Source organism: Pan troglodytes, chromosome 5 (assembly GCF_028858775.2).
Source record: "Pan troglodytes isolate AG18354 chromosome 5, NHGRI_mPanTro3-v2.0_pri, whole genome shotgun sequence".
In the NCBI taxonomy this organism is placed as follows: domain Eukaryota; kingdom Metazoa; phylum Chordata; class Mammalia; order Primates; family Hominidae; genus Pan; species Pan troglodytes.
In genome coordinates, this window is record NC_072403.2 from 41,837,024 (window position 1) to 41,856,095 (window position 19,072).

Here is a 19,072-nt window from a genome sequence, read left to right on the forward strand (position 1 = left end):
ATTCTGGAGATTACCTCTACTGGGAATCAGAGGACCGCTTGCGTGTCAATTTGAGCTTACTAGTTCCACCCTCCTTGCATAGATTCCATGCCTTGGCTCCAAGGTCCTTGAATCATATGAGCAGAAGGCAGCAGCAGCCTTGTGGGTGGTCCTGCTCTACTGACCCCTGCTATTCACCAGGTGGAAAGGAAGCATTCAGAAGGATGGAGATCACATTTACAACCACCCCAGCTTCAGGGACAGCCACATCGGTGTGTAACCAAGCTGCTACATCCACAAATAAACCTTCTATCACCTCCCTAAGTACTACATAAAAATGGCTAACAGGAACATGAAGAAAACTTAAAAGGAAATGATGGTCACTGAGTATAGACCTACTGTAACCTAAGAAGAGAAGGATTATAGCTAATAATTAACACACCTGGCATCTCTACAGGGTGCTCAGTTTCACACAAAGGGAAGAATGACACATTTGTATATAGAGGCATGCTTGCTGAATACTGAGTTAAGACACAACTTTCAGACCTGCCTTCTAGTGTTGTGAACTAACCAAGAGGCAGTGTAGCAGCAATGGGAGGACTGAGTTCACACAAATGCAGAACAAGGCCTTCTGGAAGCAGTGTAGGAAAACAGATGGCATGAATGCACAGTGAGTTTCCAAGCCCATGTTGGTGTGGCTTCGGAAGTCTATTTTGGTCATTTTTCACTGAATCCTTACTTACGAAGCTTGCTTTATAGCTTAAGCAATAAAAAGAAGATTCAATAATAATAATAACTTAATTTTATTTATTTATTTATTTATTTTTTGAAACAGTCTCACTCGGTCACCCAGGCTGGAGTGCAATGGCGTGATCTCAGCTCACTGCAGCCTCCCAGGTTCAAGTGATTCTCCTGCCTCAGCCTCCAGAATGGCCGGGATTACAGGCACCTGTCACCACACCCAGCTAATTTTTATATTTTTAGTAGAGACGGGGTTTTGCCACGTTGGCCCGGCTGATCTTGAACTCCTGACCTCAAGTGATCTGCACACCTTGGCCTCCCAAAGTGCTGGGATTACACCACTCTTGGCCTATAACTAATGCTTTTTTTTCTTTTTTAGACGGAGTCTCACTCTGTAACCCAGGCTTGAGTGCAGTGGTGGGATCTCGGCTCACTGCAATCTCTGCCTCCCAGGTTCAAGAGATTCTCCTGCCTCAGCCCCCAAAGTAGCTGGGATTACAGGCACACACCACCATGACCGGCTAATTTTTGTATTTTTGGTAGAGATGGGGTTTCTCCATGTTGGCCAGGCGGGTCTTGAACTCCTGACTTCAGGTAATCTGCCCAGCTTGGCCTCCCAAAGTGCTGGGATTACAGGCAACAGCCACGGTGCCCAGCCCTATAACTAATGTTTCTTGAGTGTTTACTATAGGCCCAGTACTATTACATCTATCTATCTACACACCATATAAATCTTATATATAAATATACGTGTGTGTAAGTGTGTGTATATATATATATATCACATCATTTAACCCTCAACCCTGGGATCCAGATACTATTATTTTGAATGAAAGGGACTAGAAATAGGCTGGAGCAACCATTGGGGATAATCCGAATGCAATTCTCCTCGGAGATGCCCGCCCCCCCGCCCCCACCCCCTCACCCCCCGCACACACACACCAAGGAGCAATCCAGAGCCCTGGTCGTTGTTGACTTAGTTATTTGATCAGTTCTACTTACATTTGGCAGTGTGTAGAAAAAGTGTCCCATCTTCACCATCAGGAGCAGCATCACACCTGCGCCTACCAGAGATGCAAACTGAGGAGACAGAGCCAGTTGGAGAGAAACCATCAGGAACGTTTTGGTCCCTGTCTGCAACTGAGGCCTTCTGCTTGGTGAGAAGCATGTCAATTTTTCTTAAAAGGAGTTGAGTTCAGTCCAAGTGTATTTTTGTTGAACTGACATTTTCAAGTCTTATCAAAGTGCTAAACACATACTAGGTACTCAATAAATACTCCCTGAATGAATGGAAAGATGCTCCCTGAAAAGCTCCACGTTGTCCTGGGCATTTGAATCTTTACTGCCACTGCTCTTTGCTATGAATCTGAATTCTCCTAAAATCTGATTTGCATCTCCTCCTAAGTTTAACCTCTCCTTGCACAATTTAGAAAAGCCGTAGTTGGCCGGGTGCGGTGGCTCACACCTGTAATCCTAGCACATTGGGAGGCTGAGGCCGGCAGATCACAAGGTCAAAAGATGGAGACCATCCTGGCCAACATGGTGAAACCCTGTCTCTACTAAAAATACAAAAATTAGCTGGGCTCGGTGGTGCGTGTCTGTAATTCCAGCTACTTGGGAGGCTGAGAGAGGAGAATCGCTTGAACCTGGGAGACGGAGATTGCAGTGAGCCAAGATCGCGCCACTGCACTCCAGCCTGGCGACAGAGTGAGACTCCATCTCAAAAAAAATAAATAAATAAATATAAGGAAAGAAAAGCCCTAGTAGCTCCTCAGTGTCAGCCCTAAAATCCCAAGCACCCTACTTCCCATGTAAGTAAATTTCCCACCCCTCACTCTCCTGTTTGCTGCTTGGGTAACTGCCCATCTAGCAGCTTCAGTGGAGCTTCATCTTAAAAAACACAAAGATAATCACTTCCCATTTTCCTGCTTTAGTTTCTCTCTGCTCCAGTGCCATCAAAAAGAAAGAAAGAAAGAAAAAGCTACAAACATGAGTCAAGGCTGTATATAGCAGCTCTGGATCCTATCCCAGTTGGGTTGACTACTTTGGGCTCAGTGTCTCTTGGTAGGCAGTGATTCTCACTTGTCAAAATAAAGATGGAAAACTAAGAAGCATAGTTTCCTTGATAAGCCCAATGGTCTCTGGATAGTCTTGAACTCATTATATCCTCTATTGGTAAATTTCTATTTTGTAAGCCACTAGTAATAAAAATAATAGAAACCAGTGTCATTTTCCACTGTGATGGGAATAGGGGATGGGGCAAAATTATAACCACAAATCAGAACAATGGCACAGAAAAGCAAGAACTGAGAGGGTCTCTCGATTCTAATCTACCAAAGGACCATTCAGCAATGATTCTCTAATTTTTCTCTGTATTTTTTACGTAGGGGGGGAAAAATACTCCTTCCCACTGGGTTCCCTCTCGCTACTCATTGCTATTTGCCTTATAAATGTATTGCCGAAAATAATAGCAATGCAATCAACGTCCTGCTTCTTTCTTTCCCCATCCCAGCTGACTCACAGCTAAAGTGAGTGGCCTGATATGGAAAGGCTGAATCACATGAGAGTAGTGTAGGAAGGACTCAGGAAAATGGATCACCATAACTGAAACTCAGAAAGCTCTGATGGCAAACATTTCAGACACTGTGGAACTGAGAGAGGTAACCCCAAAGCCTCTCCAGCCAGGTGACATGTCAGCCTGTTGCTGGATCTAATTTCTGGCTCTAGCTTCAGTTGGCCTTTGCTGATGTTATAGAAAAAACTATTTTCATTAGCACAGGAAATCTATATCAGGCCTTTTCTTTTCTGCCACTTTTTTTCTCCAAAATTCTTCTGATTATTTTTAAGGAAACAAAGGCAGGCAGACACAAAATAAGTTGTATAAAACTAGGTTAGGCCAGGCGTGGTGGCTCGCACCTGTAATCCCAGCACTTTGGGAGGCCGAGCCAGGCAGATCACCTGAGGTCAGGAGTTCGACACCAGCCTGGCCAACATGGTGAAACCCCACCTCTACTAAAAATACAAAAAAATTAGCTGGGCGTAGTGGCGGGCGCCTGTAATCCCAGCTACTTGGGAGGCTGAGGCAGGAGAATCGTTTGCACCTGGGAGGCAGAGGTTGCAGAGCCAAGACCTCGCCAATGCACTCCAGCCAGGGCAACAAGAGCAAAACTCCATCTCAAAACAACAACAACAACAACAACAACAACAAAAATCCTAGGTCAAAATGAGCACAAACTAGACACCAAATCCCATAAAATTAGCTGCTCAGAGAGGGTTGGAGGCCTGCCAATAATTGTGTTCCTCTTGGCTGCACATTCATAGGAATGGGTTTTGGGATCAGAGGACCATCCTCTGTGGCATTGTGCCTCAGGAAGATGCTTGATGGCTCTCAGAGCTCAGCCTCAGTGCCTGAACAGGGTCTGATGACAGCAAGCACTGTCTGCATGTTTTACATCTCATGCATGCTTTGTTTTTCTGACCAGATTTTCCATCACTTTTCCAGGCTTTCTTGAGCAAAGACTGACTGTGCCTTCTCTCCAGAGAGTCAAAGCCATGTGAGTTTCCATAGCCACAGCCACAATCAACATGCAGACCCTCAGGCATCAATTGCTCCATGTACAGGGGGCTCCATGAAGTAGAATAGCAGATGATGAACACCTGCCCAGGCACTTGGGTCTTGGGGTAGAAGTGATGATTTTTGAACTCTTAAGTGACAGGCACCCATTAGCATCTAATTTAATTCTCACAATGGGCAAGTTTGTCTTATCCCCACTTTCCAGATGAAGACTAGAGCCTCAGAGAGCAAAATTAATTTGCCCAAGGTCACATACATCTAGGAAGCATGGAGTCAGGTTCAACCTCCCCTGACCATCTGACTCCAAAATCCAGGCTCTCTCCACGGCCCCATTGACTTCCTCTAAAAAGAATGCAACGCATTCATTTCTCTCTTTTACAATAACCCATTTTTAAAGCTGTTCGGGGAGCCTGGGCAAGGCAGGTCCTTAGAAAGCAGGGGGCAATGAAAGAAACCTAATCTTGGAGAACACGGAAGCACAATGGTACGAATAGGATGACCAGAAAGATGGAGTGGGGGACAGCCCAGCTGGCCACAGGCCTACTAGGGCTCATCACATCCCCTTTGCCATGGGTCAGGCCTGCCAATGCCTCAGGCTGAGGCTGTGGCCAGAAGGACCAGTAGGTTTTGCTGCAGCCACTGGAGGGAAATGAGTTCTAGACAGCAAGAAATTAAGTGAAATCTAAACACATATACACAGTTTGCATCTATGCCAGATAAAAAATAAAAACAAAGTGACCCTTGATGGCAGATTATTTTTGAGAGGTTCAGAGCCAGCCACATATTTCTCTTTTCTGCAGTCCTAAGAAACTTTGAAGAAATAGGGACATTCTCAGGCAGAGTGAATCAAGAGCCCCCAACGGGTTGGCGCACGGTGGCTCATGCCTGGAATCCTAGCACTCTGGGGGGCTGAAGTGAGAAGATCACTTGAGGCCTGGAGTTTGGACAACATAGTGAGACCCTGTCTCTGAAAAAAAAAAAAAATCATAAGGCCTCCAGAGATAAGAGGTGGAGAGAAAACTCCACTCCCATGGAATGAAGAAGATGAATGAGTCTCATAGGTCTTTTCTGGTCCAGATTAGGAACTCAAGAGTATAGTCTGGGCAGCTGCCATGTGTAGGGCCAGGGGTCAGCAACATTCTCTGCTTGAGCCAGGGATTTGCAAGGGGCATGTCAAGGCCTCAGGGAGGGCTTCTCAGCATTCCTAGGGACATGCCTCCCTGTGGAGGGCCGCTGCACTGCATTGAGAGGTGTCACTGGCAGAACTGTGCTGCACAGATGAACAAGGTGGCAGCGGAAAACAAAATGAGTGCCATAGGCTACCTTTGAGGCAGACCTTCTGTCCAACAGGCTAAAATGCTAAAAATGGGCTTGCTCAGGGGTTGGAAATTCAATTCTCTGCCAAAACCCTCCCAAAACTTGGCCTTTCTATTCCCAGAATCAATGAGTGCATTTGGCACAGCCAGTCTTCCTCCAGTCCGCATTGCACGCACAAGTGGAATCCTGCTGTTAAGACAGCTCTGAGGCTGAACTGAAGCCCTTCTTCCTCCTTCCATCTACACATACCCTAAACCCTTTCAGTACTCCATGAAAGTCCCACTTCTGCCATCATTCTCCTTCTTGCAATATTTATGCCGCTTTTTAAAAATCGTCCTCATTCTGCACTCAATTTTCCTTGCACTGTGATTTAGGTTTTTTCTAGCCGTGCACATCTTGTCTCCCAAATTTACATTATGCTTATATACTGAATAAACAAAGTATGTCATAAAAAGTTAGTGGAACTAATCTCTGGAATCGCCATTTCCATTTCTTCTTCTAAAACTCTCCAAGTCTCTTTGGAGTCTCTTTGACTCCAAAGTTTTTGCATGCTTGTACAAAACACTCTTCTTCTGAACATAGCCCAAATTTCTCTGTCTATTAAGCAGTAGTGGAAAAGGCCAATGTGTCCGGAAGAAGCTCTGTGACAAACAAAACTTGGTCCACATAAAATGGTACAATGTAGTCTTATTCTAGACCAAACTTGTCCAACCTGAGGCCTGCGGGGCCACATGTGGCCCAGGACAGCTTTGGATGCAGCCCAACAAAAATTCGTAAACTTTCTTAAAACATTATAAAATATTTTAGCGATTTTTTTTTTTTTTTTTTAGCTCATCAACTATTGTTAGAATTAGTGCATTTTATGTGTGGCCCAAGACAATTCTCCTTCTTCCAGTGGGGTCAGGGAAGCCAAAAGATTGGACACCCCTGCTCTATACCCATGCTCTCACCCCTGCCTAATCTTTCTGACTTGTATTACCTTTTACCTTATGCTTCACCACATATTTGCCCATGGACTATGACACTTTGTCTTTCCATGTGAAAGTTGACTGTTCATTCTGCTGACACATTCGTTTCTGACCATGGCTACACCTTTTACTATGTTTCTGCAGCAGAAGCTTGTCTTTGACCTCTGCCACTGTTTCTCTGGCGTCTGAATGCTGACTCATTCCCCGGGTAACCCCAGTTTCAATTCCGATAGCTCTCTGACATTTTGTCACTCTGCATAGTTGAGATGGGACACCTCTCAGGTTAGCATGTTGTAATTTTATCTAGTCAGTTCAAAACTCATGAACATTGGGCCGGGCCCGGTGGTTCATGCCTGTAATCCCAGCACTTTGGGAGGCCAAGGCAGGCAGATCACTTGAGTTCAGGAGTTCAAGACCAGCCTGGCCAACATAGTAAAACCCCATCTCTGCTAAAAATACAAATGTTAGCTGGATGTCATGGCGGATGCCTGTAATCCCAGCTACTCGGGAGGCTGAGGCAGGAAAATCACTTGAGCCTGGGAGGCGGAGGTTGCAGTGAGCCAAGATCGCGTCACTGCACTCCAGCCTGGGTGACAGAGCAAGACTGTGTCTCAAAACAAAAACAAAAACAAAAAACTCATGAACATTAGACTTATAAAATCTCATGCCTGCAATTAGACACTTTGCCTCTACAGTCTTTTCGACCACCATTCTCTCTATGTATGCTTAACACATGCCTAAACATTTAGTTTACTGACTCAGAATACCTGCAGAAAATCTGACCTAGATAATTTTCTCTTATACAAAAGTAGAACAATTATACATTCTCTAGGCTCTCCTAGACAAAGACCTGACACCCTGTCATGAAAGCCCCTTGCCATGCCCTTTCGAGGAAGCCAGGAAAATTTTTGGTTTGCTGTCAAGGTGTGTAGAGTTGTATTACTGCTTTTCCAGACTAGGTGTGAGAATGCATCTTCCCACAGGGGGAAAGCATTAGCAGATGATGGTAAGTTTACCAGAAATATTCTGTTTTGTTTGCTTGTTTGAGACGGAATCTCATTCTGCCACCCAGGCTGGAGTGCAGTGGCACCATCTCAACTCATTGCAACCTCTGTCTCCTAGGTTCAAGTGATTCTCCTGCGTCAGCCTCCTGGGTAGCTGGAATTATATGTGTGCACCACAACACCCAGCTAATTGTTTTTTTTTTTTTCTTTTTTTTTTGTATTTCTAGTTGAGATGGGGTTTTACCATGTTAGCCAGGCTGGTCTCGAACTCCTGACCTCAAGTGATCCACACACTTCGGCCTTCTAAAGTGTTGGTATTACAGGCGTGAGCCACCACACTTGGCCAGTTTACCTAAAATATTCTTATCCTTTAGGTATGTTACATGGAAAGTGGGGTTTTGTGGGCTAATATATGGAAACCTCTCACATATTTCTGTAGAAAATGGCTTTCAAGTTCCACATTGACAAGTAACTTTTAAGACAAAATCTGAGCAAAAATTAAGGCAAGCATGGAATCCAAATTTTTCCCAGAGGTCTTTCCCATTAAGCATAGCATTGAAACAGCAAGAAGATTAAACCCATTTAATTCCCTACTCTGAATATACATATGAATTGATATGAATATGTTTATGTATTAGAGATCAAATTGTATTTCAACATACCTGTTGTCTTCCTCCAGATTTATCCTGGATAATAGTCCTAGCAATAGCACCAGTAAACACACAAGATCTGAAAAATGAACTGACGACATTGCAAAGGCCGATGGCTATTAAATCCTGTAAAGAAACAGCAGATGCTTTAGGCCCCCCTTTTTGTTGAAGAATGCTGATTTTGAGTTGAAGGCATATGGTTTTTTTTTTATATGAAGATAGGGTTGTTTGCATCACTTGAAATAACAGATTGAAATATTATTAGAAGGCCGGACGAGGTGGCTCACACCTATAAGCTCAACACTTTAGGAGGCTGAGGCTGGTGGATCACCTGAGGTCGGGAGTTTGAGACAAGCCTGACCAACATGGAGAAACCCTGTCTCTACTAAATATACAAAATTTGCCAGGCATAGTGGCGCATGCCTGTAATCCCAGCTACTCGGGAGTCTGAGGCAGGAGAATCGCTTGAACCTGAGAGACAGACGTTGCGGTGAGCCGAGATTGCACCATTGCACTCCAGCCTGGGCAGCAAGAGCGAAACTCCATCTCAAAAAAAAAAAAAAAAAAAATTAGAACAAAAGGATGGCACATCTGATTTTCTTGATTAAACCAAATCATCATTTTAGCTAGTCATCACAAGGAAAGTGCTTTTTCAAGGTGAGAAAATGAGACTCTGGCATTTTTATTCTCTTTCAAGTGATGACCAGGACTTAGGATGACAGGGAGAAGCACAATGCTATTCTCCCTGCCTTATGTACTACCCTGAAGGTCAAATTGGGCTGGGTGCAGTGGCTCACACCTGTAATCCCAGCACTTTGGGAGGCTGAGGCAGGCAGATCACGAGGTCAGGAGTTCGAGACCAGTCTGGCCAACGTGGTGAAACCCCATCTCTACTAAAAATACAAAAATTAGCTGGGCATGGTGGTGAGCACCTGTAATCCCAGCTACTCGGGTGGCTGAGGCAGGAGAATCGCTTGAACCTGGGAGGTGGAGGTTGTGGTGACCCAAGATCATGCCATTGCACTCCAGCATGGGTAACAAGAGCAAAACTCCATCTCAAAAAAAAAAAAAAGGTCAAATTGGAACACCTGTTGTTTCCATATTTCCCTCTTGAGTTCTAGGGAAAGGGCTAAAAGACAAACACTATTTCTGGGAGGCCAACTGTATGGTATTAGAAGCCCTCGCTTTTGTTTTTTTTTTTTTTTTTTTTTTTTTTTGAGATGGAGTCGCCCAGGCTGGAGTGCAGTGGCGCGGTCTCGGCTCACTGCAAGTTCCGCCTCCTGGGTTCATGCCATTCTCCTGCCTCTGCCTCCCGAGTAGCTGGGAGTACAGGCGCCCGCCACCATGCCCAGCTAATTTTTTTTTTGTATTTTTGGTAGAGACAGGGTTTCACCGTGTTAGCCAGGATGGTCTTGATCTCCTGACCTCGTGATCCACCTGCCTTGGCCTCCCAAGGTGCTGGGATTACAGACGTGAGCCACTACTCCTGGCCCAACCCTGGCTTGTTATAAGACGTTCTGCAGCATTTCTTATTGCACCTCAGTATGTGGTTGGAGGACTTGGTAGAAAGAAAGCTAAAATTAAGAAAAGTGAAACTCTCCTAGCTTAACAACATGATGCCATAATTTTCTGGCCTCTCTGTACCATATCTGTTCTAGGGCAATAACACTCAGGTTAATTCAAGTGCCCTCAAAGTTAAGTATCCCTCACCTCTCAAAAATCCTTTGTGATTACTGTCCAAACCATGGTCCAAGTGGCTCTTCAGTTAAAAAAGACTCCTGCTTCATGTTGGCAGGAGGCTTTGATTAAAGAACAGAGAGTTAAGGATCAGAGGAAGTAATAGTCCTCTCACCTGGTTGGAATTGACACTGTAATTGTGAAGACTGGCAATCTTCTTGCCCAGAAATATGAGCAGAAAGGAGCTCACCAAAGATAAGGAGAAGGCTTGTAAAATTATCTTGGGAAGAAGGCTGAAATCTGGTGTTACAGGAAACAGAAAGCTGGAATAGAATAGTGGAATTACTTCTAGATAGCAGGAATCCTTTCTTGGTACCTCCGCCACTCTATTCTAACACTGGGCTGTCCTGATTTTTTTTTTTTTTTTAATGACAATAGGGACAAGCGGAGTGATTGAGGCAGCAGCCTGCCAAAACTGCCAGCAAACCAAGCCAAGTTATGAAAGCCATTGAGAGAACATGTTGTTGTGTCTTGTAGTTCAATGTTTCTGCCAGGTAGCAATGGCAGTAAACAGAACAGGCAAAACATTAATGATTCACGAAAAATGGTTTCTTGATACTGTTTGAGACCATACCAATAGGTGAACAATAGATGGATATTTAAGGAAGAAATAATGCCTATTTTATAGAAACTCTTCCAGAAGTTGAAGATGAGGCAATACTTTCCAAATCTTTCTATAATGTCAACATACGGCTGGGTGCGGTGGCATATGGCTGGGTGCGGTGGCTCACGCCTGCAATCCCAGCACTTTGGGAGGCCGAGGTGGGTGGACCACTTGAGGTCAGGAGTTCGAGATCAGCCTGGCCAACATGGTGAAACCTTATCTCTACTAAAAATATAAAAAATTAGCTGGGTGTGGTGGCGCGCATCTGTAATCCCAGCTACTCTGGAGGCTGAGGCATGGGAATCTCTTGAACCCAGGAGGCAGAGGTTGCAGTGAGCAGAGATTGTGCCACTGCACTCTAGCCTGGGTGATAGAGTGAGAATCAGTCTCAAAAAAAAAAAAAAATTCAATATACTCTGACACCAAAACCAGACATAGACAGCACAAGAAGAAAAAAAAAAAAAAAAGACACTCAGACCAACATCCTTCATAAACACAAATGCAAAAATTCTTATCATTTTAGAGAGTCAATATATAAAAGGATAATACACTATGGTCAAGTGGGGTTTATCCCAGAGTGAAGCATTAGTTTAACAGTCAGAAATCAAGCACAATACCAACAGACTATAGAAGGAAAAAAAATCTTGATGATTTGGGGAGAGTGGTGTTTTTCTATAGATCCATACTGGCATAATTCTTTAAGTCAAATCTGGAAGCACAAATATGCTTCCTTTTTTATTTCTCTAGATTACTTTCTAAGTCAGAAAAAAAAAATCTAAGTGTTTTAGATAAGGTTTGCTATTTGAAACGCTTATTCATTCTTTTGATTATCTTTAATCATTTCATCAAAGACAAATATGTATGCCTCAACAGTTGATTTCCTTCTGATAAATTATATAAAAATCCAAATTCAATAAAATGAATCATGTAAATACCCTTGGGAAAATTATCTTAAAAGAAATTTTGTGATATATATTTCCACAAAGCAAATAATCCCTTATCTAATTAAAATTTCTTATTAGTTCTTGCATTTAAAATTTTATTTTTGAGTAGAAAGAATTCACTTTTAGCACCTCAAAGAGCTAAATATCATTTTCTTCACCATCCAACTATGTCTTCTTCTTCTTCTTCTTTCCTTCTTCTTCTTCTTCTTCTTCTTTTTTTTTTTTGTATTGAGACCAGGTCTTGCTGTGTCACCCAGGCTGGAGTGCAGTGGCGTGATCATGGCTCACTGCAGCCTCATCCTTCCTCAATAAATCCTCCCACCTCAGCCTCCCAAGTAGCTAGGATTTCAGATACATGCAACCATACCTGGCTAATTTTTTTTTTTTTTTTTTTAGAAACAGAGTCTCACCATGTTGCCCAGGTTGGTCTTGAAATCCTGAGCTCAAGCGATTTGCCTGCCTCAGCCTCCCACAGTGCTGGGATTACAGGCATGAGCCACTGTGTCTGGCCCTACTATGTCTATTTTAATTTCTTATTTATAATTTATAACTTAAGGCCGGGCGCGGTGGCTCACGCTTGTAATCCCAGCACTTTGGGAGGCCGAGGTGGGTAGATCACAAGGTCAGGAGATCGAGACCATCCTGGCTAACACGGTGAAACCCCATCTCTACTAAAAATACAAAAATTAGCCGGGCGTGGTGGCAGGTGCTTGTAGTCCCAGCTACTTGGGAGGCTGAGGCAGGAGAATGGCATGAACCCGGGAGGCAGAGGTTGCAGTGAGCCGAGATCGTGCCACTGCACTCCAGCCTGGGCGACAGAGCTAGACTCTGTTTCAAAAAAAATAATAAAATAATTTATAACTGACAAGCTCCTTTGCGTTTTCCAGGTAATGAGCTAAGTAGAAGCATAACTGAATGCTTACAGGTAGGTATTTAAGTTATTATCAAATTCCACCTTTTTGTCTTTGTAAGAAGCTAGGTAAGAATGAGGCTGTCCCAAAGAGGTACACAGTAAATGTAATTTACTACCCCAATCTATATTAGTAAAGCTTGAATATTTAGTATGATAACAACATAAACTACTGTTTTTCCTTTCTGTTCTCTGTAACAGCCAATTCTTGTTAGCAAATGAGGTTAAAAGGGGACATGGACACAGCAGGAGCTAACTTAAATTGTCCAATCTTACTATTCTCTAGCAGCCCTGGATAAATACATAATAAAAGAGAAAGCTCAAAGCAACGCTTAAAATTAGACTTCTGAAATGCTCATTTGTCCATCTGTACCTTTGAATCTTATAAGAGATAAGCAAAACTTGGTTGTGTGGGTTTTTTCTTTTTTCTTTTTTACTTTTTGAGATAGTCTCCCTCTATTGCCCAGGCTGGAGTGCAGTGGCATGATCCTAGCTTACTGCAACCTCCACCTCCCGGGTTCAAGTGATTCTCTTGCCTTAGCCTCCCAAGTAGCTGGGATTGCAGGCACACACCACTATGCCCAGCTAGTTTTTGTATTTTTAGTAGAGATGGGGTTTCACCATGTTGGCCAGGCTGGTCTCAAACTCCTGGCCTCAAGTGATCCACCTGCCTCAGCTTCCCAAAGTGCTGGGATTACAGGCGTGAGGCACTGTGCCCAGCCTGGCTGTGTGGTTTTGAAGCCATTGATAACAGAAGCATATTGTGTAAGTATAACAGAGTGGTTATAATTATAGACTTTGGAATTAAGGAGAAATATGTTCAAATGGTAGCTCTGCCATGGAGGAGCAATGTGCTAAGTAATTTAAACATGGGAAGCCTTAGTTTCCTTAGCGTAAAAAAGAAGACAATATCTACCTCAAAGCATTACTGTGGGGAGCAAATGAAATAATACAAATATGTAAAGTGTCAATCCCACTGTTGTTCTTGTTATTATTTTTTTTCCTGAGGACAGAGATCGTGTCTTGCTTATCTTTGTACTCTCTAGTACCTAGGTGGTGTCTGCCCACATTTTTTAATTGACTGGAATTTCAAGTTGATTCAGCCATCGTCAGATTTCATTGAGAACTGGGTAGGTTATGAGACTAGTTCAAACTGATTGTGTCAAAATAGCCTACATTTGCCCGGGTGTGGTGACTCACGCCTGTAATCCCAGCACTTTGGGAGGTGGAGGTGGGAGGATCACCTGAGTCCAGGAGTTCGAGACCAGCCTGGCCAACATGGTGAAACCCTGTCTCTACAAAAAATACAAAAATTAGCCAGGCGTGGTGGCAGGCACCTGTAATTCCAGCTACTCAGGAGGCTGAGCAGGAGAATCACTTGAACCCAGGAGGTGGAGGTTGCAGTGAGCTGAGATAGCGCATTGCACTCCAGCCTGGGCGACAGAGCAAGACTTGTCTCAAAAAGAAAAAAAAAAGCCTACATTTTGTGATCCTGGAGTTTTAGCAAGTATGCTTCACTCTTTACAGAATTCCTTATTATACAACGTGAGGAAATGGGCAATGCTCTTCAAAAGCCTCTCTGTGAGTCAAGAAACTGCAGTATATTGCCTTTCTTAGCTAATGTGATTCATCTGATTAAGGTTAAAAAAAAATAATTTCCTAACAGAAGCAAGAGCCATGCCTCATAGTCACTGGTAGGAATTATAATGTAAATTGATTGTGAGTCCTTAAGAACTCCATATGCCAGGCTATTTGAAGATCACTTTCTACCCAGAGTAAGAAAACAATGTTGCTCAAGGGCACCAATTCTGACTGGGCACTGTGGCTCATGCCTGTAATCCCAGCACTATAGGAGGCCAAGGCAGGAGGAATGTTTGAGTCCGGGATTTTGAGACTAGCCTGAGCAACACAGCAAAATGCTGTCTCTACTAAAAATGCAAAAAATTAGCCAGGCGTGGCAGTGCATGGCGGTGTGCACCTGTAGTCCCAACTACTCAGAGAGCTGAGGAGGGAGGATCACTTGAGCCTGAGAATTCAAGGCTGCAGTGAGCCATGATTGCGCCACTGCACTCCAGCCTAGGCAACAGAGTGAGACCCTGTCTCAAAAATAAATAAATAAATATATAAATAAATAAAAACAGGGCATCTATTTAGTCTAAGTTTGTGAAGGCAGAAGGAACGTTCATCTTCTGAACACAGACCCACAGGAGAGAGGCTAGAAAAACCGAGGCATCTCTTGTCCACCCCTTGAGAATTAATCAGAGAGGTATGGTAGTTGAGAAGGCCTATCATGTGCTATGAAAAAAAACATGAGATTCTCTGGTATTCAGTGCATATAACAGTTTTCCTGGATAAGGGGATTGGTTCAACTATGAGAAGAGAGACAGAGGCTGACCAGAGAAGACACAAGGAGTTGTCCCTAGCCCTTCTCCTTTCATGAACCTCTGTGTTCTAAAATGAATTTTGCTTTGGCCAGAGACTGCTAGTAGAAAATATCAATCAGGCTGTGTGGTCAGAGGCTAAGAGAGGGTATCAGAAAGAGAAAAGCAATCTTGAAAAGTGGAATTACTGACCTATAAGGAATCATGTCAATAAGCGTCTGGCTGGTTTCTGTGGCCATGCTTATCTTGTTTGCAATCACAGTGAAGCCAATAATCTGTAGGGGGTTAAAAAAAAAGGGAGGGGGGCATATGAATACCTAAATATAGTGCATCGCTTCCAGAAGCAGAGTTGCCCATTGCCTCTGGCAGGACAGAAAATGAAACAGGCAGCAGTCCCTATGCATGCAAGTTGGAGAGAGAGGCATGGCTAGTTCAGCGGAGCAAGGCAGGCATTAGAGATCTTCCCTGATTCTTTTGGTTCTCTAAGCCAGAGTGCAAAACAACTTGGTCTGTGACCATGATGGGAACAAATGGACGCCATGAACTTCTGTATCCCCACCATCTTTATTTATTTTTTCTTGTTTTAATATTTAATATATTTGAATCTCAATGGCTTTTAGTGAGATCGATCCATTTAAATACTGAATGACTTGGAAAATACCTCTTTGCTCCTCCTTAAATAAAGGGTATTTCAGAGTTTATCAGGAAGTGGGGAATCTCCCCACCAACTTTAAACATCTAGATTAATATAAACATGTTTTCAGATAATGGCTGTATCAAGTTTTCAGTTTCAAAAGTTTTTAGTTCCAGGTACATTGTAGTAATACAGACATGCCTTTTAGGGGCTTGTTGAGGTATACCAAAAGAGAAACATGATTAACCCTTAATAATATGGAGCAACATTTAATTGCACAAAGAAAAAGTTCTGTAGCAAAGCAACTACCTGCTTTTCCCCCCTTTCATTTACTTCTAAAAATGGCAATTCTCCCTCTAGTCCCTGACTTTTAATTAGAGGGAAAAGAGACAACCTAGCAGCTGTTATAGCTTATAAAGACTCTGCGTCAATGCAGATTAAACCAGAGACAAGAGACCTCAATTCCTATGTTTTAAAATAGCAATTATACAGTTGCTTTATCCTATTCTTCCTACTAACACATACCTCTTTCCCCAGCATCTACTGCAGGAGTTCAACCAGACGCTGAATAGAACAGCAGTTGTCTAACCTGTGATACTGTTATCAGATGAAGACCCCTAGGAAGTCTACAGATTAGAATGGAAGGAAGAATCTGGATTACAGCTTGGATCAGAGAAGAGTCTTGGTTTTTATGTAATTAAGAGGCAAGAAGTATGGCAAGCATGGCAAGGAACTCTTATTTCCAGTTTAAAGGTAATACTTGTTCACAGAGAAAAATGAAAATATGAAACATTGAAAAACAGAAATAACTCATCCAAAGACAACTATTGTTACATTTTTTGTTTGCTATACAGCTTAAATATACATAAATTATGAACATATGTATAATTTCTTATAGCCAAGGGACCCTTGAATTATCAGTATAGTCTACCTGGATCTCAGTTGTTGCCTTGAAAATTTTCCTAAATATTGAGTCTGCTCTTTTGTTCTTTTTTTTTTTTTTTTTTAAATGGAGTTTTGCTCTTGTTGCTCAGGCTGGAGTGCAGTGGCACAGTCTCAGCTCACTGCAACCTCTGCCTCCTGGGTTCAAGCGATTCTCATGCCTCAGCTTCCTTAAGTAGCTGGGATTACAGGCGTGTGCCACCACACCCGGCTAATTTTTTGTATTTTTTAGTAGAGATGGGGTTTTGCCAAGTTGGCCCGGCTGATCTTGAATTCCTGACCTCAGGTGATCCTCCTAACTCGGCCTCCCAAAGTGCTGGGATTACAGGCGTGAGCCACTGCGCCTGGCCGAGTCTGCTCTCTTAAGGACAGATTGATAGATGTGTGCAGTTTCCTCCAGCACATCTAAACATTAGTAATTTCTTTGTGGGTGCTGTAAAAGGCATTTTAGACCCTAGACTGTGGGCGCCTCCATCCTCCCTCTCTCGTTTTCCTCACTGCTAAGGGAAACAGGGAGGCCTTTTTCTAGTTCTACCCTGCATCTCTAATCCCTGCTATGTGGCAGAAACTGTGTCCCCATCACTTGACATGACGTGTATAGGTAGTGTGTTGCAGGCTTCAATAGCCTGTGAGCACAAATTAGGTCACAAAAAAGGTTAATGCCTAAACTGCAATTATTGTAAGCCTTCACCTATTTTATTGCTGGACCTCTGTTTCCTCCCCTACCTCACCTCATGGAGCATTGTAATTACTTATAGCATTCTCCAAAGGAATATATTCTTCTTTTCTTTCTTTCTTCTTCTTCTTCTTCTTCTTTTTTTTTTTTTTTTTTTTTTTTTTTTTTTTTTTTTTGAGACAGAGTCTTTGCTCTGCTAACCAGGCTGGAGTGCAGTGGCACAATCTTGGCTCACTGCAACCTCTACCTCCCGGGTTCAAGCAATTCTCCTGCCTCCACCTCCTGAGTAGCTAGGACTACAGGTGTGCACCACTATGCCCAGCTAATTTTTTTTATTTTTAGTAGAGATGGGGTTTCATCATGTTGGCTAGGCTGGTCTCGAACTCCTGACCTCGAGCAATCCACCTGCCTCCGCCTCCCAAAGTGCTGGGATTACAAGCATGAGACACCGAGCTTGGCCCCCAGAGGAATATCTTGACTGTGGCTCACAAACCAATCTGTCAGCAATGGTCAAACCACAGAATTCTTTGCACTCTCACTTCTCTCCTTTCCTTATAACTCTGGTTCATGTTGATTGCTTTCAAGGCTGTGTAAACCAAAAACAATATTCTAAGGCCCCCAGTCATCTGAATGGATCCCATCTCTTGGCCAAGGGAATTCCGAAGTTAACCTGAAAAAACTAGTTCAGGCCATGATTGAAGCAGGGGTCAGACATACCTCATTATATCCCTCCTCCCTTTTGGAATTCAGGAAAAGCCAACCAGCATTAACCTCAAAACAGACCCTTAAGTCTGATAAGAAACATTTACAACCCATTCTCTTTGAAGCCTGCTACTTGGAGGCTTCATCTGCATGACACAGCTTAGGTCTCCACAACCCCTTACCGTAACCCAGACATTCGTCTCTATTGATAATAACTCTTTCAATCAATTACCAATCAGAAAAATTTTAAATCTGCCTATGATATGGAAGCCCCCACCCCTTCAATTTGTCCCACCCTTCCAGATCAAACCAGTGTAAATCTTACAGGTATTGATTGATATATTGTGTCTCCCTAATGTATAAAAGCAAGCTGTACCCTGAACATGTTGGTAGGACCTCCCTCCAGAGGCTATGTCATGGGGGCTTCCTTAACCTTGGCAAAATAAACTTTCTAAATTGATTGAGACCTGTGTCAGATACATCTGGGTTTACAGACTGCTTGAAGGAACATCACTATGATCCTTGGTGCTGATGTCTCTTAAGAGAGGGCTGGGCATGGTGGCTCACGCCTGTAATCCCAGCACTTTGGGAGGCCAAGGTGGGCAGATCACGAGGTCAGGAGATCGAGACCGTCCTGGCCAACATGGTGAAACCCCGTCTCTACTAAAAATAAAAAAATTAGCCAGGCATGGTGGTGTGTACCTGTAATCCCAGCTACTCGGGAGGCTGAGGCAGGAGAATCGTTTGAACCTGGGAGGCAGAGGCTGCAGTGAGCTGAGATTGCGCCACTGCACTCCAGCCTAGGAGACAGAGCAAGACTCCGTCTCCAAAAAAAAAAAAAAAGAGGGCTGCTGTCTGTTCATGGCTGCTGTCTGCTGGTGACTACAAAGCTGCAGCCTCCTAAGGTGCCAGAGATGGGCTGGGAAAGGAGAGGCTGTCTCTGACTGCACCCTACAAACTCGATATACACATTGTTTCCCGAGCTCTAGAGCACCATTTGTATCCAGGGTTTTGTTTTTAAGGATTAACAAATAAAAATCATATATATTTGTCATATACAACATGTTGTTTTAAAATATATATATATACACGTTGTGGCATGGCTGAATCGAGCTATTAATAGATGCATTACTTCACATATACATCTTTTTTTTTTTTTTTTGAGACGGAGTTTTGCTCTTGTTGCCCAGGCTGGAGTGCAATGGCACAATCCCGGCTCACTGCAACCTTCACCTCCTGGGTTCAAGCAATTCTCCTGCCTCAGTCTCCCATGTAGCTGGGATTACAGGCATGTGCCATGATGCCCAGC

The 19,072-nt window shown here is 43.3% G+C and overlaps 1 protein-coding gene across 2 annotated transcripts in view; it reads right to left on the reverse strand.

Moving 5' to 3' along the window:
• SLC26A8 (solute carrier family 26 member 8) overlaps nucleotides 1–19,072 on the reverse strand; it is an 81,205-nt gene that overhangs the window by 23,519 nt on the left and 38,614 nt on the right. For both annotated transcript variants that reach the window (XM_009451129.5, XM_009451131.5), the window contains exons 8-11: nucleotides 15,002–15,084; nucleotides 10,086–10,233; nucleotides 8,246–8,359; nucleotides 1,723–1,800 (exon numbers count right to left, since the gene is read on the reverse strand). In XM_009451129.5, coding sequence (XP_009449404.4) covers nucleotides 1,723–1,800; nucleotides 8,246–8,359; nucleotides 10,086–10,233; nucleotides 15,002–15,084 — 423 coding nt within the window. The remainder of the gene's footprint in view (nucleotides 1–1,722; nucleotides 1,801–8,245; nucleotides 8,360–10,085; nucleotides 10,234–15,001; nucleotides 15,085–19,072) is intronic.